Source organism: Mercurialis annua, linkage group LG2, assembly GCF_937616625.2.
Source record: "Mercurialis annua linkage group LG2, ddMerAnnu1.2, whole genome shotgun sequence".
Taxonomy (NCBI): Eukaryota; Viridiplantae; Streptophyta; class Magnoliopsida; order Malpighiales; family Euphorbiaceae; genus Mercurialis; species Mercurialis annua.
The window spans coordinates 12,463,281-12,486,509 of NC_065571.1; the positions used below are offsets into that span (position 1 = coordinate 12,463,281).

Here is a 23,229-nt window from a genome sequence, read left to right on the forward strand (position 1 = left end):
ATTATTTACACATTACCATATTAGTTTTCTATCCTCGACTATTATTAATATTAGGCTAATCCCCATAAAAAAACTTCACTTTTAACCCCAATTTTATTGTACCCGCAATTTTATTCAAATTATGACCTTTCGGTTTTAATTACGACCTTAAATATCAAATTGACCTCTTTTCACTTGAAAATGTTCAAATTAATACTTTATATTTTAACATGTATTTTAAATATTGTTTAATGTTAAATTTAAAACAAAAAAATTATTCTTTTTAAAAATTATAAAACTCAATAATAATTTTTTTATTAATACAACTAAACATTATCAATAAAATTAAATTTAGATATAATTGTGTCGATGCCAAGTTGGTATAAAATATGAATAATTTATCTTATTCACGTGCATCTCAATTACCACCTTTTGTCTTTCCAATTTTTTGAAAAATACATATTTAATTTTTCTGTATGCACAATTATGTACACCTATTTTTTGGACAGATAAAAAGTGATAAGAGACTAAAGCGTCCAATGATGATTTTCAGAGAAACTCGTCCGCGTGACGAGTTAGCAATCCACATGCCTGAATTCAAGCGGGTTAGATCAGTGCGCAGCTGCAAATTTGAAGAATTGAAATGTAATTAGCCGCGGATAATCTATAAAAATTCAAAGACACTGTGATCTTAGTCTAAAAAATTAGACTAATTACAATATCTTAAAAGTTTTTGGGTCAATTTACAAGTTTGATGGAGTAAATTGACGATAGCCAAACATAAGCCTTTTTTTAACACTTCTAGATACCAAATAGGTCATTTAGCCATAATTATCACTCTATTTAATGATAAATATGAATTAAATTAATTAATTATCTAAGATAGACTTCTAACCTCACCACTTCACTCACTTGTACACTTCTAATTGAATTCTAACACTAGCTAACTATAGGAGACCTATCTCTATAAATACATCATTAACTCAGCCTAACTAAGGTCGGACCAGCGGCACCAGTATGTATCAAGAATTAAATAAAAACTCTAAAAATATTAAATTTTTGCCGAACCACCCTGTCCCACGACCGCACTCAATTCTAATCCTGAAAACAAGCTAATACGCTTCAATCAATCAAGCACGCGTTGCTGCATACTGATCCTAAGCTACATTCTATATCATGATTGTCAAAAAACAAGCTAAGGATTCAGAACGGTGCTTCTGAGGACCCAATTCATCTTTTCATCACTTTTTCCATGTTCATTATAGAATTTTTAGATTACACGTAGGAGGATGCATATTTAGGTTGATTTTCAATATTTTTCCATAAAATTGTGTTTTTCCATGATTGTCATGCCATGATCTTAGAAACATGTTTAGGGTTATTTTTCACCATATTCACACAATATTTAGATTATATGTTGTTTTAGATCATTATCATACTTAACTGCTAATCTCAACTAATAAATAGTTTGTTTGTTTTAAGATTATAAATTCGATAGCCTTTCGCTTGCGTTGCATAGCCCAAGAAAATTCCCAAATTATCCTTTTCGTTTAACTTGGTTCTTTTGCATTGGGCACATGAGTATAGAAAATATAACCAAAAAGTTTCAAATATTTTGCAGAAGGTTTCACATCAATCCAAGCTTCAATTGGTGTCTTTCCACTAATTGATCTTGTCGACAGCCTGTTCAGAAGATAAACATCGGTATATACAGCCTCGGCCCAGAAGTACTCCATAAGCCTTTTTTCAGCTAACATGCATCTAGCCATTTCCATTATTGTCTTGTTTCTTCTTTCAGACACTCCATTTTTTTCAAGGCATAATTGACAATTAACTGATGTTAAATACCAGTTTCATCACAGAACTTGTTGAATTCAGCTGAATTATACTCGGTTCCATTATCAGACCTTATCGTTTTTATTTCATCTCTAGATCGCTTTTCCACCAATGCCTTATATTTTTTTAAAACATAGTATATTTGTGATTGACTAGAGAGAAAGTAAACCAATGTCATTCTTGTAAAATCATAAATGAAAAATATGGAATATTTGTATTGATTTAAAGAGCAAACACTCATTGGTCCACATATATCTGTATGAACCAGATCAAGCTTTCTACTTGCCCTCTTTACACCAGCCTTTGGAAAGCTTTGTCTATGAATCCTGCTCAATTGACAAGAAATGCGCACGGTTTCATGCTTAGAAACAACTGCCATTTCTTTCACCATGTCATTCTCTTGCATAAGTTTCAAAGATTTGATATTGCAATGCCCAAATCTCCTATGCCAAACCAGCGTGTCATCTTTTCTAACACTATAGACATGTTGATCAATATAATTCCGATTAAGCACATAGCTATTGCCAATCATTTTTTACTTCAGCAATCTCAACATTACTTGGATCAAGATAAAAAAAATTTATTCTTGAACATCACAGAATACTCTTTGTTCTGAATTTCAGCCACACTAAATAAATTTTGAGATAAGCTAGGTATCGATAACGCATCATAAATCAACACTGCACTTTTCTTTGTTCATATTGGAATTAACCCTTTGCCTCGTGCTTTTACGATCATGCCATTTCTCAACTTCACTTCTGTTCTAAAGGCTTTGTCTATACTGCTAAAAAGACTCGTCATTTGTCATATGGCTTGTACACCCGTTGTCAATGTACGTACCACATATTTTTTGTTGATTGTAGAGAATGAGAAACAATGAACAAATGACCTTCTTGCTGGGTTTGGTCCTCAATGAAATTTGCCTGCTGTTGTTGTTGATTCTGTTGATTTTGTGCAGGCTGGTTATTTTGTTGCCTACAAATCTATTAATATAGTCAGTTCTTTTGTAAATCTTGCATTGCGCCTTCTTCCAGCACTTGCTCTTATGGTGATTTGTTTTTTTTGGCAATGAATACAAGGTGGAAATTAAGCTTTTCCAAACTTTAAACTCTCTTTTCTATCACAAGATCATTTATTTCCATCTTCAGAAGTGGATTTTGTAACATGTCTGACTTGAAATACTCATTCAGATTGACTTTCAAATCTCATGGAAGCTTTTTGTTATTGGACTTCGGTGGCAAATAATCGCAAGTGTACGATATCCCGCAAGTAATATAACTTGAAAGACCAAGTATCGATCCCACAGAGTCAATGAACTTAATCACTAATTTCAAATATTCTTTAATCGGCTAGCTAAAAAAATCAATAGAGTTTTGTAATTTAATTAAACTAATATAAACTGAAACTAATAATAAAATATGATTTATAACAATAAGATTAAAAGATCAAGGATTGATAATCCCAAATAAATAAGTAAAATTATAGAATAGGATTTCTTAGTGATTTTATCGCGAATCGAGCTATTCTAATGCACCAAATCTCGCCCTCTCAAGCCTTAAGGATCCAAATAAAATCACAACCTAATTAACTAACCAATGATTAACTCGCTCTCACGATATTAAAACTGAATTAAATAATCAAATTGTCATTATAAAGCAAACTCAACGACTACCTAAATTCCAACCCGCTCTCACGGCGTTTTTCTCTAAGTTCTTAATTATCTATGTCTATTTAATTAACAATCTCTCAATTAGTTAACTAAACACAAACTCATGAACTAAGTAATTAATTTAATCCGAGCAATAAGATTAATAATTAAAATACGAATTAACACTAATCCATCAAATCCAAATAATTGTCAATTTATAAGTTCATATCAACCCTCGAACAAGGGTTTTAGTTACTCATATTAAAACTGAAACAAAACAAGAAGGATGATGAAGAAGAAAGTATAATTAAACAATAAATACCAGATTGTGAATTTCGGAAAGAATCGTCTTGATTAAGCTTGAAATCTTCAACAATCGTCTTGCAGAAACTAATTATAAACTACTTATAAACTGCTGGAAAACAACTAAACTAAAAGCTATTTAATAAAAACTAAATTATAACTAATGTAATCTAATGTCTAATTTATTGATTTTTTCTTTACTAATGCTATTACTATGCCTTTATATAGTGGAGGAAGCCTTGAAATAAAATAACTCTAAATACAAGTCGGAATTGGATTATGAGTTGCGTTGAAGTTGAAATAGGAGAAGAATCCAATTCGAACACTGATTCAGCCCTTTTTCTCATGTCTCGTTCGAGACAATGCATTTCTCGTTCGAGACATGGCTTAAATTGAAGTTTCGATGTTTTTTTCGTTCGAAAAACAACTCTCCGTGAGCAAAATTCAAAGGTCTCGTTCGAGACCTTAAATTCTCGTTCGTGACCCTAATTCAAGCTGTAAATCTACTAACTTCAAAACTTCATAACTCGATGTAGAAAACTTCAAATAAGTCGGTTCTTGAACCGCTGGAAAGCTTAGGATGTCTACCTTATTTCTTATGAAGAACATAAAGTCATTTGAAGTCTTTAACTGCTCCAAAATTGTCAATAAATGCGTCGGATTCAGATTTTCATGTGTGCAAATGTGGTTTCTTCATTCCTAAACTTCACGACTTCGATCTAATCCACGATTTATACTCTTTATTGCTCAAAACGCTCCATAATCACTAAAGAATCCTTGAAACACTAACACACACCATACAGCATAAAACACTAAATAATGTATGAATAATACGATAAAATTGATTAAAGATGTCTAGAAACGACTCGGAATATGGGAGTAATTTTACTCCTATCAGACTTGAAGTTTACTGATTAACTCAACTACAGTCAACTTCTTAAGGTCACAAGACTCTTCAATGGTTGATTCATTAGCCTCACATTTTTCAAGTAAACTGATCAAGACTTTCTCAACAATTTTATATTCTTCAATCACTTCATTAAATAACCTCATCCAGTTTACTAGCTCCATCATTTTTGAAGAATACTCCTTGTGCCTCATTTTCCCTCATCCTTAGATTTTCAAACTCTACTTTTAAAGAGAGTAATCTCACTTTTTTCACCCTTTATTGTCTTCATGTTCTTCTTTTAGCTTTTCCCATACTTTTTTAGCTGATTCAAGGGCCATGATACTAGTGAAAACATTATCTACTAATGCAGCATGAAGACATGTGAGTGCCTTGGCTTTATTGAGTAGCTCCTCTTCATATTTCTTGATTTGAACAATAGTGGGAATTGCTCGAAGTGCTGGAGGATCTCCTCCTATAATGACAACATTCCATAAACCTAAGAACTAGAGGTGTGATTTTATTTTCACCGCCCAAATTTGGTTATTTACACTTGTAAAAACAACTTCTCCATGTGTTGAAGAACTAGCGGAAGCCATTTTTCTCTCAAGCGTTTGGATTTCTCACTCACAAACCACTCTTTCCTCACAACTCCCTTAAAAACATGTAAGCTCTAATACCACTAATGATTGGTAGAACAATATGAGCAGTTAACAAAAACAAAGAAGAAAGATGAAGCTAATTTGTTTTGAAAAGCTAAATTTCACTCTCTATTGCTTTTATTTGGAGAACATTGATTTACATAAAAAGAGTCTCATAATAAAAATAATGAGATAGTACAACTAATCTCTTACAAAAATATGGTAAAATATTGGTAGTTCAACAACTATAAACATTACCTAAAATAATGGTTACATCATACATTTCAAAAGTCACAAATAGTGTTGTACAAAAATTGAACTAAATCGAATCATTTCACCGAACCGAACCAAAATACAATTACGGTTCGGTTTTTTGATGACTATAGTTTTGGTTTGATTTGAATTAGGTAAAAGTTTAGAGTTCGATCTTCGGTTCGGTTTAAAAATCGAAAAAACCAAAAAACCGAACTATCAAATACAAATAAATAAAAAATATAAATATACGTAAATTTATAATTTTGGTTTTTATTTTTTAATTATAGTTAATATATAAGTTAATAGATTACATACAACATATAAATATACTAATAAATATATAAATTTTTTTATTAGGCACTTATTATTTAATGTTAGAATTAATTTTATCATAAAAAATTAAAAATAGAGAAAGTAAAAACTTTCGGTTTTTAACTGAACTGAATCAAACCAAACCGAACTTTTCGGTTCGATTTGGTGTGAGCGAAAATTAAAATTCGGTCTGCTTCGGTTTGAGATTTTCATCAAACTTCGGTGTTTGGTTTGTTCAGTTCAATGACGAAACCGACCGAACTAACCGAATGCACAGCCCTAGTCACAAATAACAAAATATAAACTTCTTCTTTCCATGAAAAAATTCAATTGTCTAACAATATTATTATTATTCGATCTTCTCTTGGACATCCTTGATAATAGTAAGATTGACACAAGCCATTTGTGATGGAAGAAGAAGTAAAACCGATTAATGCATCAAACTTGATAGAATCCATTCATTAAATTCAAAAATTTGTGTGTCAAATATTTTCTACGCAAACAAATTCTGCATTAGCATTTTCACAAAAATATGGTTGAAGCATTTTGTTTAGTGTGCATCATTACTACAGCCTGCTTTCAATAACAAATAATCCATGACATCAAAAACCTGAGTTATTTTTAAGTAAAATGCATATTTGGATTTTTATATTTGTTTTACTTTTTGCATTGTAACCCCTATATTTTTATTTATCAATATTGAAATTTTACATTTTTAATTTTATAGTTATTGAATCTTTCTATCACAGAAGTTGTAAATGGTGTTAATTTAGACTAATTAAATAAAATCAGTTTAGTCCTTGAATTGTTTTACTTATACTCGGCAACATTTGGGATTTCTTACAATGAACATTATTATGGTCAAGAATAAAAAAAAATTATACATGTGAACCTCAGCGGACACACTTTTGATAGATTCAGAATTTTATTATAATGATTTATCTTACTTGATTGTACAGTGTGCAGTGAAAGCCTGGACATTCCAGCTAATATAGCAAGCTTTTATAATTAGTGAATGAGTTTAGCAAGTTTCAGATATATGAATCTTTGGGCACAATATATTATTTTCAGTGTTTAGAGATTTAAAAAGTAAAGACCAGCGAGTTTTTCGTTTAACAAGAGGCAACATATTAAACATATTTGATTTTTGGCTTGATCACACAAAAAAAATCTCATCTTTTATCCCCTTTTCAAATGCACCCTAACGTTGCAATTTTATCAGCTGCACCCTTATTCGCACCTTTTGTTTTCAATTCCACCCTCAAGTACTAAATATTGATCTTTTATCCATTTGAAAAAAAATTAAAATAAGTCATCTATTTTTAACTTTTTGTGTGGAAAATAGTTCAAACGAGTACTTTATAAGGGTTTTTATGAATTTTTTCAAAGTCAAAAAGAGTCTGATTTGATTTTGAGGGTGGAATTAAAACCCAAAGGTGCGAATTAGGGTGCAGCTGACAAAATTACAACGTCAGGTGCAACTGAAAAGGGGCTAAAAAGTGGGGGAGGGGGGTTTTGGTGATTAAGTCTTGATTATTTTATGTATTAATAAGGATGTAATTTATTATAATTTTTTTTTGATGAATATTTATTGTAAATCTTACAATCCGAATTTTTTTTATAATGGTAATGATATATGTATTTAGATCACTTGACTTTGATTTTCAAACTAGGTATTGACTCTATTTTTTTATCTACTACTCTTTGTGGTTGAGCTAAAATAATTATGATTTATAGAAAAAACAAAAAATTTGAGAGTAGACAAATAAAATTAAAAGTTAAAAGAGTAAAATAAAAAGGAAAACAGTCAAGAGTATCTCATACAAATATTTAGGATAAAAAAAGAGTATTTATTGTATATAATTCTATTATGATTACAAAGAATAAGCGATAGATAACTAAACTTGGCTCAATAATAAAAAAATGAAGGAATTAATTAATGATTTTACAATTTATTAACAAAATTGAACAATGTAAAACCTGCAGCAATATTTTGAAGTTCTTTTTTCTTTTTCTGGTGATATCATATTCCATGCATTGGCACCTTCCTAAGATGTAAAAGTTTTTCACTCTCAATCTCAATCAAGCTACTGATAACAATATCGGACGCACTTGTCACCACTTCAGACCAATTCCTGTTAAGGTAAAACGTCGTTAACTAATTAGATAAAATGAATCAGTAAATTAAAACTGATGAAAATAATTAAATAAAAAATTAAATATTTGATCCAATGACTTTATTTTTAAAATTATTTTCAAATATTAAATAAACAAGATAAAATGTCTAATTGATAAAATAAGATAGAATTAAGTATTTTTAGTTTTATTAATTAACAACTTAATTTATATTTGAAAATAAATAAATAAATTTGACAATAGCATAATTTTAATTTTTGAATTATTGATAATTTTTTGATACTATTCAACTATGCTGAAATTGTTTTACAGATTTATGATTAATTCAATTTTGTAATCAGTTTCTAAATGTGAAATCCTTAATTATTAATTTAAACTTCATAAAGAGTAACTAAATTTTTAACGTCCTGCAGTATTGAATAATTGATTTACATTAATTAAAATGGCGGATTAATACTTGGAAAAAGTTGTAAGATTTGAAATTTTTTATCGTCAATTAATAAATTGAAATTTGATGTTATATTTAAATTTTAGTATTATCTATAAAATTTTCCTACATAAAATATTAAATTTTGATAGATATCACAAAATCATTAAAATGAGTTATTAACAAAGACGAGTTAATAAATAAAACGAGAATGTATATATGCAAAAAAAAAATTAGTAGAAAATGTATAAGTAGAAAATAAAGATCGTTACCCTTTTAAAGAGTCGAATGTAAGGCCAACAGTGTATTTAGCTTCTTCAATCGCCTGATTAAACCTAATAATCTCCTCATCGGAATATTGTCCATTTCCGACGACGTGAAGGTCCGACGGCTTAATGTCACAAAAGATCGGAATAACTTTCTTTCTTGTCTCCATCATAAGAGCAAGTTCATGCAGGCAAAAGTATGACTCACAATAACGAGGAGAAAAAACAGCTAACCCTATTTTACATTGCCTAATTGCTTCATTAATATTATCAAACAACTTATCACCTGGCTTCATATTCTTGTTATCCAAGAAAGGTTTTAGATTAAACCTAGAAAGATGATCGTAAAGCAATGTAGCTACGGTACGTTTCGTGTCGGTTCCTCTATGGTTGATAAACACATCACAATAGGGTTTTAAAACACGATTATTAGTCATTTGGGTTTGTGAGTATTTGTTAAGATATTGGCGTTGGAATTTTACAATTGATGATCGGTATTGCATGGCTTTAGTGTCTAGTGTAAACCCTAACTATCAACTTGTTATTGTTCGGTCGAGAAATTTTTGCTTTTTGATGGTTTTGTAAGAGAGAATACATGGCCATGAGTAGTTTATATAGTTGAGATCATAATCGAGAAATTTATGGAATATGGTAAAAGTATATAACAATTTTTTTGACTAGTTGATTTTCTTTGAGGAATAAGTTTTATTAGTTTCATGATATTCCAAAGTCAATTTGAATACTGAATAATTAAAAATTAAATAAAATAGATTCATAAAAACAGTAAAATCGACAGACTTGAAAACAAACTATTGACGTTTATTCATCGATAACTAGATTTAATTAGTAAGTAGCATCCTCGATTTTATCTCGTCTATTTATCGTGTCCTTAATTTGTTAATTTAGACATAGTTAAAATAAATTGCATGGTACGTTGTTATTTTTATGGATGTATTATATATCGTACTAGAATTTTTTAGGATTTTAACTAGAATGTTATATATTTATAATATTTTAATTGTATTTGATACTATTTGGACCAATATAAATAGACCATTATGGAAGAATGTTGATGTACGAAGTATGTGAAAAGGTTGAATATTATTGGAAACAAGGTGCTTTTATAAACGTGGTTTTGATTTGGACAAATGATGAAGAAAGAGCAAATTCCTCGACAACTCTTTGTGCTATAAATTGGAAATTCTATTGACTCCTTCAAGTACGTTATTTCCTTGACCATTTTTGTCCTTTTTATGTTCTTTTTTTGGTGAATTCTTACTGTATTTTATTCGTGATTTCAACAATTAAGGGACATGGAATGACAATCATTCTAACAATTAAGGGGCATGGAATGACAATTTTTCTCGCGATGTTAACAGTTAAGGGACATGGAATCACAGTTTTAGATAGGATATAATAAGAAATTATTGGGTAAAATTAATCTACCACGTTACTCGTGTATGGAGCCAATCACATTATAACACGTTATTAGAATGATGATATTATAGCAATTTTACTATAAAAAAATTTAAAAAATTAACAAACAAAATTGTACTAATGTCATCATTTTAATGACGCATTGTAATATAATTGGCTCAGTCATGGATAACGTGATAGATTAAGTCTATATAATAATTTATCGGATACAATATTAAATCATATATTTTGGTATCATGTCTGGCCACATAAAATTAAACAGATTAGAATTTTATATAAATAGATTAACCAATGATTTAAATGTATTAATTAATTTATAAAGGAATTAATTTTATATTTAAATAAATATAACTAGTTTAAAGCTCCATGGGTATTGATGGATTGTGCGCTTCAATCGACGGTAACATGCAAAACAAAGTAAATAGCTAATCGGACAATAGTTGTCCGATTGGCCCTCCGATACTTAAGTCAGTTTAGGTTTAAGCTGGAAAAGTAGTATTGAATGTAGCGTGTATAAGCATACCTCGGCTCCTTTTATAGTAGTGAGACCTGACTTAATAGAATACTAGAATGAAAGTGATTTCTTTAGGAAGCAAAGTTGAAGTAGAAAGTAGATTCTAACTTTGTAGCATGATCTTCGGTCGAATCTTATTTAGTAATGAGTTCTAAATAAAAATGTCTTCATGTTTTAGTTTTTAATTTTGTTTAGGAAACTATCTTTGATTTTTACAGAAAATTTTATCTTCTATATTATTTCCATGATTATAGCATTATAGTTTACTTTGGATTCGATCTCTTAGTGAGATTTATGTCTTTATGTATTGTCGACTTCTTGGGAATTCGGTCAATATCTGCTCGAACGAGGTCTGCTTGAGTATGATCTTAATCAGGTGAATCTCTTAGGATTTGGACGTGCCGAAACATATTGCTAATTTCTTCGGGGCGAGTCCTGAGGTGGGCTTCGTTGGCCAAACTCTCACATGACTCGGCTCACTATTGTGGTCTTGATAAAAACGTGTTTTCATCATTAGCTCCCCGCATGTAAGCTAATGTTATAGTATTTATGCTCATGGTGATGTTTAGCTTGTGTATTTTGGCTTACTATTGGGGCGAGACTTTTCGGAATATTTGGGCGATTTGTTTTAAATCCCCTATCTTTATATTTTTTGGACAGCATCGGTAGAAGGAATTTGATCTTTGACATCTGTTGATGGGCTTGCCATGTGCTGTCTTTTTTTAGAGTTTTGATATTTTGGTTTTGTTACCGTAGTTATTGTCTTTGGGATTCATGCGTATTTGTATTTATACTTCTTGCTCTTCTTATTTTTGCATAATTCTCTTTCTCAACTACGATCTTTGAATTCAACTACTCCGATTTCCAAGTGTCCTTACATTTGTTTGCTCCTCATTCTTTTGTGTTTTGCCTTCATGTACTGTCTTGATTCTCTTTTGCAATCTCGCTTTGCTATTTGTCATTTCAAATTCATGTTCTTTGGATTCTTATTGTTTCCTTTTCAATTTCACGTTTTCGATCTCTATATTTGCAAATTTCCGATCTATTGTTGTTCGTCTACATTTTCCTCCTATTTTTTTTGAAAATGTTAGGGGAGTCAGGTAAATCGGTTAAGACCTTAAGTACCTTTAAAAAAATAATTAACCATGTACCTTGTTATAAGCTATAGAAGGCCGAAGTCTTTGATATGCACGTTAAATTTGATATTCCTTCGAGGGTTGGGGTATGAAGACTCGAAAACCTTTTCATCCCGCATTTGTATTCTAGTTCTTCAAAAAAGATTATCTTTTCTGAGGAGTGTTTTAAGGCTGGCCTTAGGTTACCTTTATATCCTTTTATTTTTTATGTTTGTCAAGAAAGCGTCGCTTGGAAAACTTCATCCTAACACCATCCAGTTTTTGATTTCTCTCATAGGAACCTATAGGCTTCGGGACAAACACCTTAATTTACTGTTCTTTATCGGTTTTGTTCATTTTCAAAAGATGATGGGGGTGTTTATTACCGTTAATTGTACGAAGTAGGGCTGACATCGACAAAGGTGAGGCCGGCGTAGGAAAACTTAGGGTCAACTTGGAAGGACCCTATAAAATTACCAAAGTCAAAAAAGGAGGAGGTTACAAAATGGCATATGGATCTACCCAGATCATGGATTCACATATTCTGACGAAATATTATCAGTAATTTCAATTATTTACTATGTTTGGAATTGTTATATTAACATTACAAACTATTAAAGTGATCACCATGATCATCCTTTAAAGAGTACAATACTCAATTCAGATATTACATACTACTGTTTAATAATAATGAAAGCATAAGTAGCGGAAGTCCGGCATTAGAAACGTAAGAGGCGTAAGCCCAACATTGGAAGCGTAAGTTGTGTAATGTGATATCCCATGTGTTTTCGACGTGTATCGTCGAGTTTTCAGATGGTTTATGATGTGTTTCTATTTGCTTACGTGCTTTATTTTGATTGGTGTTATGATTGGAATGTGGTTTGATATGCGTTTTGGAGTGTTTGCATGCACGGATGCACGGTTTTTAATCAGATTTTTTCTTTGAGTCGGTTATGCTCCGAAATGATTTTAAAGGTATTTTCACGAAAAATGGTGTTTTCGTGATTTTCTGGTTTATTTGAGATTTCAAAAGGATATTCACTTTAATGGTTTGGATAAAATGATATTTTTGAAAATTATATTATCTTTTCGAGTTTTTGGCCAAATTGTCGTTTGTACGAGATTTCGGGTTTCAGGCATTGAAAATGGGTATTTCGGCCAAAACAAGCTTGAGACGCCCTTGAATTGAAAATCGAATTTCAAAAAGTACTCGGAAATGTATTTTATTATGGAGCATAGCTAGCATTCAGAAATTGTATGAAATTGCTGATTATAGTGTGTTGAGTCGATGTCTCGAATCGTCTCATTGTTGCTTGCGTTGTGTGGTCTAGAAATCCTTAGAGTTAGGATTTTCTATTTCTGTATTTTAATTTTAATTTTTATAGACCCGTTGACCCGAGGTGTTGATTCAAACTGCACATGACAAGGAGCGAACGTTGGAGTGTATTTATGGAAAGCAAGCACTGAGTTGATACAATATATTTATTTATTAGAGTAATTAAATGCTTGCGATATTTTACTTGATTTTCAAAATATTTCTTAGTATCGTTATGGGAACATTGAAACATGCTTTTCTAATGGGCGGTATTAGGACTGCGTGCGCACCGGTTTAATCAGTATTGTGAGAATTGTTTTATATACGCGTATAGTGGAATGTCCAGCCATAGAAGCAGAGCGTAGGAGGCGTAAGCCCGACCAACCATAACCAATATAGGAAATAAACTATGCCGAGAATAAACACTATTTTCATACAAAGAATACGATTGTAGAAACAAACAAAGGGAAGAAATACTGCTTATAAGAGAGGAACAATCTAAAATTAAACAAGTTGCAAACCTTACTGAGAAAAGATGCAAACACAACCAGTTATAAAGAAATAAGACCCTTGTTGGAATATAAATTCATAAACCAAGTAGGGGCGAAGCAACCCCACACCACAAAATTTCATAAAGTAAATTGGAAAAACACTAAAAGTAAAAGCAAAACAGCAATACATGAAAAACACAAAAGGCGCAAATCTTCTAAACACCATTCGAAGAGCAACAATATTTCTGAGATTCTAATCGAAGAGAATTGTTATACATCGCCGTCTGATATAAAGCAAGGTGTTCATTTTTTTATAAGGACTTATTTAGGCAAGATCCTGTTATGAGCTACTCATTGGATGCTTTACCTATTAAGTCCTTATCTGATGTTCAAGACGCCTTCCTATCAGTCCAGTTTTGCGAGAAGGAGATCTTTGATACTCTGATGACTTGTGATGGCAATAAAGCCTCGGGTCCATATGGATTTAACTATTTTTTCTAAAAAAAGTCTTGGAAATATCTCAAGCAAGACTTCCTTTCATTATTCATGGGTTTCTTTGATTCGGCCTCTTTCCTGATTAGTTTGAATACTGATGTTTTGGTACTTTCAGGGAGCTTCAGATATTATGGATTTTTGACCGATCGGTTTGATTAATGGGCTTTTAAAATTGATTTCCAAGGCTCTGATCAATAGAATCTCTCCTGTTTTGCCTTTGGTTATTTCTAAAAACCAATTTGGCTTTATTAAAGAAAGGAGTATTCATGATTGTCATATGATTGCATCGGTTATTATACATCTTGTCAAGCGTCGTAGAGAGCAAGTTTTTCTTCTTAAGTTGGACTTTATGATAGCTTTTAATACTATATCTTGGAGCTTTATTTTGGACATGCTCCATAAGATGAATTTTGATCAGAAATGGACTAGTTGGATATCCTCCCATTTTGATTCGACACAACTCTCAGTTTTTCTGAATGGATGCCCTATGGATAATTTTTTCATGGGTAAAAGAGTCTGTTAAGGAGATCCTATCTTCCATATGCTCTTCTTTTGGTTGTGGAAAGTCGAAAAGCTCTATTCTCCAAAGCTGCTAGCTCAGGTTTGTTTTCAGGAGTACATATTGATGGTCTGGACGAGCCTGTTTCTATCCTGCAGTTTGCGGATGATACTCTACTTTTTGTTCCCAATGATTTACAGATGATTGAGAACCTTCTTCGCATTTTGAGTTGATTTCTAGGCTCAAACTCAATTACCAAATGTCATCTATCTTTGTTCTTAACGTGGACCTATTTTTGCTTTCTATAGCATCAGACATTTTGAATTGTAATGTTGAAGTTCTTCCGATTATATATTTGGGTCTTCCTCTCTCAGATAGATCATTTGGTATTAAATTGTGGGATCCCGTTATTGCTAACTTTAATTCTCAACTCTCTACTTGGCGAGGTAATGTGCTCTCTCCGGAAGGTAAACTTACTCTCATTAAGTTTTACCTGTTTACTTTTTGGGATCTTTCTGTATTCCTTATTTGGTAGCTGACTCGCCAGAGTGTATTATGAGACGATTCTTATGGAATGGTAATGTTGATAGTAGTGGATTCGGTAAAATAGCTTGGGCGGATTTAAGCATGACTTTTAAGGCTGGAGGCCTAAATATTACACTTCTCCGTAATAGAAATATTTTCCTATTGATGAAGTGGATATAGAAATTGACGGTGAGTGACAAAAATTGTTTATGGTTTGCTGTTATTTCGTCGAGTTCTTCTTTTGATGATTGTTTGATATAGAGACGGCTAATAATCTTTAATTATCTCACATTTGGAAAGGCATATATAATGTTGTATCAAGAACAGAGCTGTTTGGGATTGTTTTTTGAAGGCGATTACTATGACTGTTGGGAATAGAACTCAGATTCAATTTTAGAAAGATACTTGGTTGAATGAACCACTGCAAATTCTATTTCCAGCTTTATTTCTTCTGAGCCGTGATAAGGACGTCATGATTACTTCGTTTTTTGATCAACAACATTAGACCTTTGATGGTTTTTCCTAGGCTCACAAGTTGCGGATTGGTGAGTAGGAACGGCTTTGCCCCCTGCTGGAACTTCTTCCACGGTTTTTTTATTCCCAGCCACGTCCATACCTTTTCCTCTGGTTGAAGAAGAAGGTCTTCTCAGTAGCTTCGATGGGGGACATGTCGCCCGTCTCCTTCTATATTGATCAGTCCATGCCTTCTTTCTTGGCAGAACACATTTGGAAGGAAACTATGCCACCTCGTCTCCAGCTTTTCACTTGGTTGCTTGCAAGGGATAGGGTTTCATCTAATGTTACATTTATTAAACGAGATGTTTTTAATTTGGATAAGTCCTCTTGCTCGTTTTTACATGGTGAAAAAACCAGTTTACACATAGTTCTTCATTGCAATTTTTCCTGGAATTTTTGGTCTCTTCTTTTGGCAAATTGTAAGGTTAGCTGGGTTGCTCCTTTTTCTCTCGAGAATATTTTCTTACAATGGATTTCTTTATCTTCGGCCAAGCATCGTACTCTTTGGGAGCTTATTTGGTTCTTTGGAGTTTGGCATCTATGAAAAATTTCAGAACAACCGGGTCTTCAAAGAAGAGTCAGCAAATATTCACAGTTTGGTCTTTCTCAGTATCTGCGAGGCGGTGGATTTTTATCGGACTAAAAATCCAAATTTCCCATATTCGGAGAATGATATTTTTCGTTCTATCGATGTTTTTTCTAATAATTCCTAGTAGCTTGTGTCTCTAACTTTTTTGTCACCCACTGCTTGTGCGTGTGCTAATCTACTTAACATTTATCCAAAAAAATATTTATTAAAAAGATGAAACAAAAACTTAGAAAAAATAAAAGGGCACGGGCCCTAAACAAACAGAACACCCATAAAAGAGCTCAAGTCACAAACAATGTTCAACTAAGAAATCAAGGTAAACACAACACTCACACTGAAAAGAATTGCATAAATCTTCTCAACTGGAAATATATATTTACAGTCTCATAAAAGGAGAAAAGCATACATTTGTAAGATACGATGTCAAGAAAACTTTATTTTATATAAAAATTATTACAGAGGCTGTAAAGCAAGAATTCAATCCCTTATACAAGTAGCAAAAGCTAAATAATTTCAAAAGAAATAGATTAAAACAAAAAACTTAAGGCAAGAAAATGTTTGGAACCCAACGGGTTCACTAAAACAAGTTGCAACAATGAATTGAAAAAGGTTCATTGCCCCAATAGGAACCATCTCTGGCAAGAAACCCTATATAAACTCTTAACTCGCATCCCACCTCGAGCACCTAAGTGGTTGATTGTTAACTCCAACCACAGGAATGTCCAGCTCAGGAGAATCAGCCACATCATATGAGAAAAGTTGGTTGATTCTGAATATTGGCCTGTTTTGAACAGCCTCCCTTTTCCTACCTCATCATGGTCCACATCACATCCCCATTATAAAAACCCAATGAAACTTGTGAATGGAGGAATCAGGACATAAGACACGCATGTTGTGTTAAAGGAGATATAATCTCATGCTGTCCAATATCAAAGAAAATAGAATCTCCACCAGAAAACGTTAGGAATACAGTAGTAAGAATCAAATTTCTTGAAAAAATTGTGGTATTCACACAACCAACCTATCAGACTATTGGAAGTATACAATCAAATTAAGGAATACAAATCAGCACTTGATAAAGAAGAAGAAAAGAAAATCGGTGATCGATTATCTTAAAGAATAATTTCCAGAAAGAAAAAGCATAAACAGAGAAAAAGAATAATTCAAAGCAAACATAATAAAAAGAGAAAATATAGGAACAATTATTTGTAAAGGAAATAAGAAGGCAGATAAAACGGTCAAAATTAAACTGAAATGATGCATTGGGAAGGAAATGATAATTATGGTGAAAAAGTTACAAATAAGAACGCGATTATGAGGAAATTAAAACAAAATTCTATCGCCAAAATTAGATATTAAAGAAGGGAAAACATGTTAACCCTAATAGAAATCCCAATAAAGGAAAGCCTAGAGAAAGAATTGAACTCTCTATTTAGAGCCCAAAATATTTCTATAAACCCGAGAAAAATAATGAAGAAAAATTATCCCTTCTGTATCTCAACTTAAGTTACCAAAACTTAAAAATATCAATCACCAGTATAAGGAATATATAAATATACACTAGATTTAATGCTTCCTACCCTGGAATATCTAAAAACAGGAATATAAAGACCCCTATCGACCCAGACATGAATATTTGCATGACTCATAGGGGGTAGTGATAATCCAATGGGGACGAAGAAACCAATGAGAATACATATATCACCAACTATAGTAAACTAGGATGGAATAGGCCCATATGCCCAAGAGAATCCCAATCTCGAACCGAGAGAGTTCATGTTCGGAATTGCCTGGTTTCTCATCCCAAACCAGTATCACCAAGGAAACTGCCGGACTTGAGGCACAAGGACTTTACTTGTTCGAAAAAAAGGAAGACCCTCGTTAGCAATGATGCAACTGAAGATTCTCTAACAAGAGAACATATTCACACCAGGCCATCTGCTCTACATAACAAAACAATTGAAAAGGCCAACTCAGCCTATAATATAGAGGGATACGTCACCACAATAACATGAGTGAAGAAGAAGAAGTATACTCTATAAAATCACTTTATCCTAAAACTCTAAGTTACTACTTGTTCGCCAAATAGTTACTTGAGCGTATGAGCAAACGCCTGAAAACCCCCTTTCGGCGTTCTTTCTAATTAGGTTCTCTGTTCTCAACTCCCGAAGTATCAATAAATCACTCCCCTATTTTCAGTTATTTATCAAGGTAAAATATATTTTCTTAAGTAATAGTTTAATGAAAATAGAAACGAAAACCAAACATCTAGATAATTTTTTAAATGGGGTAAATAAAATATCAATTAATAAATTAATATCTCAAAAAAGGAGTTATTTTTTAATCTTATTTAAAATGTTAAATTTTTATTTATAATATAACAATTATAAATGAAAATATTATCCAACGAAATGGTTTCTTTCCTCGAGCTTTTCACAAGTGCTTTCAATCTGGCTTAAAATATTTTTTCAGCTTGTCGACTCCAAAAAAACTTGAAGTGTTTGATGGTCTCGTCATAGCGTTTATTTTTGGAAAAATGATTCTACATGTCTAAATCTTTGATCAATATGATACATACATCCTTAAAAATAATTTATGATAATTTGACCAGTCAATTTCGCAATTTATGATAAAGATGAACCCTCACTTTTAATCCATTTTCATAATTTTAATTTTATAAATATTATTTAGTTTTTAAGACGAAACCTACTTCAAAATTTTTATACTTTCCTTCTTTTTCACTTCATTCTTGAGCGTTTTAGTTTTCTTACTTGGTCCCGATATTTTTTAAAATAATTTTATAAAATTCTTTTGTTAATATAATTGTGGAAGTGTGAGGGACCAAGTAAAACTTTTTCGAGAGTATAAGAAGCAAGTAAAGAAATAAATGGAGTTCATAGAATTGTTTTCGAAAGTAAAAGGACCAAGTAAAGAAATAAAAACGTATAGCGATGAATTAAAGGGGAAAAAATGAAAAGTACAGAAACCTTAGGATAAATTTTGCTAAGGTTTTTGCTAATTTTAACTACATGAATAATTTGTAATAACCTAAATTTTTGAGGTATTACGTGTAGTGCCACGAGGCATAATTGTAAAGATTAAGAACGAGAAAATCATATTAGGATTGGATAATAAGGACTTAGACCGAAGATGGTCTATTGGAATTATCGAAAAATAATTATCTAAATGGAAAATTATTATGCGAGAAATTGGATTTAATTGGGACTAAAGAAAATAAAATATTGGAAAGTCCCGAGCTAATCAATTTTACGATAGAGATCGTAAAATAAATTTATGGATATAAAATTAAATTTCGTGAAATTTAGACGGAAATATTTTATTAAGCGGAATTTGGATATTCAAAAAAAAATTAAATAAATAAATTAATGGACCCGGATAAATAAATAATATGGTAATCCATTATTTATCGGCAAAGAATAATCGTTAAGGTTCTTTAAGTACGAAAATGATTTCGTATTAAATTGAAAGAATGAAAGATTGAAGGATTGAGCTTTGAAGGGTGCAAAACTCAAGCATTTAAGTGGGCCTTTTTCCCCACAAGGCTAATGAACTAAGGACACATATCCCTCCATCCCTTCAAATATCTCTAGCAAGCTAATTAAGATGAAATTCAGAAAATAAAGAAGAGAAGATACCAAAATCTATCCATTTTTGCTAAGAAATGCAAAATCCTCTTCCTCCAAGCCAAACTCATGATTTTCTCATCCAAATTCAATAAACTTGGAGGCAAAATGATCACAAGATCATAAGGAAGCAAGGTAAGCTAAGTGTTTAAGATTTCAATGGCTCAATTTGATAGGAAATTAATAAGAAAAGTAGGGTTTATTAGCTATGATAATGATTTGGTGTATTTGGTTGCTTGTGAGGTGAAATTAAGGATTTGAAGCTTGGATCTTGGAGAATTTATGGAGGATATGATTCGGTTATCTAGTCAACATATCAAGCTTGAGGTATTCAACTGAATTCTGAAAATTTATGATGAATTGATTGAGTTTTGTTGATGATAAGTTGTGTGTAAAAACTGTTATAAACATGTTTAAGGAGTCAAGTTTGAGCTATGATTTAGGGGTGTTATGGTCGGTATTTTTGGCCGGAAAGTGGTCGGAATGGAAGGGGGTATGTTGGACTTTACAAGTGAAGTGGTGGTTCTGCTCAAATGAGCAGAACCCATCTGCTCCGGTGAGCAGAACATGGCTGCTCACCAGAGCAGATGCAGCCCTGTTTCTGGGCTGTTTCTGCCCAGAAACAGGGCAGCCCATGGGAGCTGTTTTGGCAGCTCCCAGCCGGCCGCAGGCACCTCAGATTTGGTTCGGGTCTTAACAAAAAATGTAGTTGGGATGTTGATGAATAAGAATGCATAATTAGTTTGGCCATTGGCTGTTTGTAAGCATGTCGTTTATCGGCCCAAAGTCGACTAGTTAGTCACTTTGGAAAAATAATTAATTTTAAGGAAACATTATAAGAAAATAAACTGGATAGTCGGAGGTGTAAAGTATGAATTATCGAAGTTAAAAAGGATATCGACTTCGGAAAAGTCGGATTAAAAATGAGGTAGACGCATTTAAAGTTAAGTGGAAATTATGAGTTAAAGAAATGAGTTAAAACATGTTTAAGGAGCAAACTTTGAAATAAGATTGTGAGCTAACGGAATGTCGGAATGAGTTGATTTTGGTGTCGTTTTGTTCGTTATAATATTGAGAATGAAAGTGCGGAATAGCTGCTGCCATAATAGTGGCAGAACAGCAGCAGAATGGGCTGCAAACACAGCAGCCCATAAGGCTAAATTCTGCAATCCATAAGACTGGTCCGAGGTAGCAACTTCCAAACTAGTTTCCGACACTTCCGAACGCTAATTTCAAACCAAGGTCTCAACGGAAGTTGTAGACGACATTCCAAACTTTAGGAATGTCATTTTTATTTAGAGTTTGGACAATTCTAAGTAACAGTTTTAATAGCTCAAAATTGGTCGAAAAACATTAATTAAAAAGGGAAGATTAAGAAGCTATTTTTGAGTAAGATTTTGGAGACTTTAGAGATGTCGAAGGAAGTTTGAGTCTAAATGAAAGTCGTAGACGGTGTTGTGGACTATAGATATGTTCAATTTATTTAGAATACGGGCTATCTTAAGTAAGCATTTTCAATAGCCGAAGTTGGCTAGAAACATAATTTTAGATAAGTTAATAATAGCTAGAATTTTATTAATTCTTGCTATTATTATATTTGCATAGACTCGACGAAGCGACTATCGATAAGGCTCGAGGCAAACGGATCGAAATATCGTCATGCTTATTTGAAGAATTTGGATAGCAAGTGGTGAGTACACTTTAAATTACTCGTCAATATTCATAAAGCCGCGTATTTTCATACGAAAGGCTATATGAATATTTATATATTTGAAATGTTTGTTTTTAAAATGTATACGTATGTATGCTCTGAAAATGATGTTTTATCGTAATGTGTTAATTTGATAATAACATAAATGTTAAGGTACCGGGGATGGGTAAAGTAAAATAACGTGAATTGAACCAAATATAAATAAGAAAAGTACAGTACATTCCTATATGTACTAATAAATCGAATATCGAATAATATACAAGTATCAGATCAAATATGAATAAGGAAATATAGTACATTCCGATATGTACTATCAAATATAATAAATACCCATACGTGCGTGTGTTATAGATGTATGCTTGTAGATTGTAATGTGCATGCCATGGTCCATAAAGGATCAATACAACAGAACGAAAAATACAAAAACGTAAAATGAGAATTGTACTATGGTACACAAAATAATAAGAACTGAGATACAAGGTTGAACTCGGTAGAATTATCCCGGGACCTGTATCTCATCCATTCTCGATGATAATCCTCGGAACTCATACGAAATAAAAAGTAAGTGTGATACATCGAGAATCAATACGAAACAAGATCGAGACACAATGTGAACAAACACTCCTATTAAATGTCAATAGGAATCATATGAATCGACAGTTAAGTTCAAAAGACCTGCAGGGTGCAGAGTCCGAATGCAGACACGAAGGTAACTCGGTTGAACTATCTCGGGACCCGTGTCTAAGGAGTAACTCGGTTGAATTATCTCGGGACTCCTATCGATCGTTTGGGATTGAGAAATGGTACAAGTAACTCGGTTGAATTATCTCGGGACTGTACCATATGGTTATGGGTAACTCGGTTGAACTATCTCGGGACCCAACCATAAGGATCAAGTCACAAGAGACTTGCCAATGATTTAGTTCGTCTTAGAATCATGATAATATAAACTTAGATTTAAGATTCGGTCGAAAACCAATGCAACAAAACGAGAAAGAAAAATATCGATATCATAATAAGAAATCAATGACGACAAATACTTATAAACTACAAGTTTATGAAATAAACAAAGAGTTATGAAGGAAAGTAAAGAAGATACGCAATATGATGTCAAAAGATTATTTTTGATATATAAAATGGGTTTTCAACGGATTTTAACCCTTTATGTGATATTGCGTGTAATTTTGGTGAACTCACTCAGTTTTATACTGATCCCGTTGTTCCTCCCATTTTTCAGGGATAGTATGATATGATTTGAAGAGTCAAGCTTCCGAAGTTTTAATTCTCGGAAGTCATTTGCACAAGAAGTGAAAGAAGGTTTTCATTCTAGCGGTCCGCAGTAGTCTAGATGTTTTTTTTCTATGTATTTGTCTAGCGCATTTTAACTCTGATATTTTTGTAAAATGGGGTCACATGTATTTTGATATATGAAAAATGATTTGATTTGCGAAAAATTTACACAGGATTTTAGGCTTGCTACGGGTTTTGGAGCTACCACTCCCATTCCCTAGCGCCGGTCGGACTCATAAATTTGGGTCGTGACATAATTATTGTAGAGGTAATATTAGATATATTCATAAACTATACATGTTTTTTCATTTTTATCACGAACTTTAATCGTCTCAATTGTATATATGAAGTTTCATTTTTTTTCCAATTTGATGCATATGCTGACATGATATTTATTTA

The 23,229-nt window shown here is 32.2% G+C and overlaps 2 protein-coding genes and 1 long non-coding RNA gene across 3 annotated transcripts; 2 read left to right on the top strand and 1 right to left on the bottom strand.

Moving 5' to 3' along the window:
• Positions 1-7,883: 7,883 nt before the first annotated feature.
• Positions 7,884-9,126, bottom strand: LOC126668198 (probable 2' cyclic ADP-D-ribose synthase BdTIR). The gene is made up of 2 exons (XM_050361410.1): positions 8,696-9,126; positions 7,884-7,995 (listed from the first exon to the last, which is right to left on the bottom strand). Exons 1-2 carry the CDS (start codon positions 9,124-9,126, stop codon positions 7,884-7,886), a joined length of 543 nt encoding a protein of 180 aa, XP_050217367.1.
• Positions 9,127-13,903: 4,777 nt separating this feature from the next.
• Positions 13,904-14,788, top strand: LOC126668199 (uncharacterized). Its single transcript, XM_050361411.1, has 4 exons — positions 13,904-14,033; positions 14,172-14,205; positions 14,255-14,522; positions 14,570-14,788. The coding sequence occupies exons 1-4, from the start codon at positions 13,904-13,906 to the stop codon at positions 14,786-14,788; spliced, it is 651 nt and encodes a 216-aa protein (XP_050217368.1).
• A 4,994-nt stretch (positions 14,789-19,782) lies between these two features.
• LOC126667414 (uncharacterized) lies at positions 19,783-23,002 on the top strand. The gene is made up of 3 exons (XR_007638183.2): positions 19,783-19,964; positions 20,084-20,156; positions 22,778-23,002. It is a non-coding gene; the product is annotated as an uncharacterized LOC126667414 (long non-coding RNA).
• Positions 23,003-23,229: the final 227 nt, after the last annotated feature.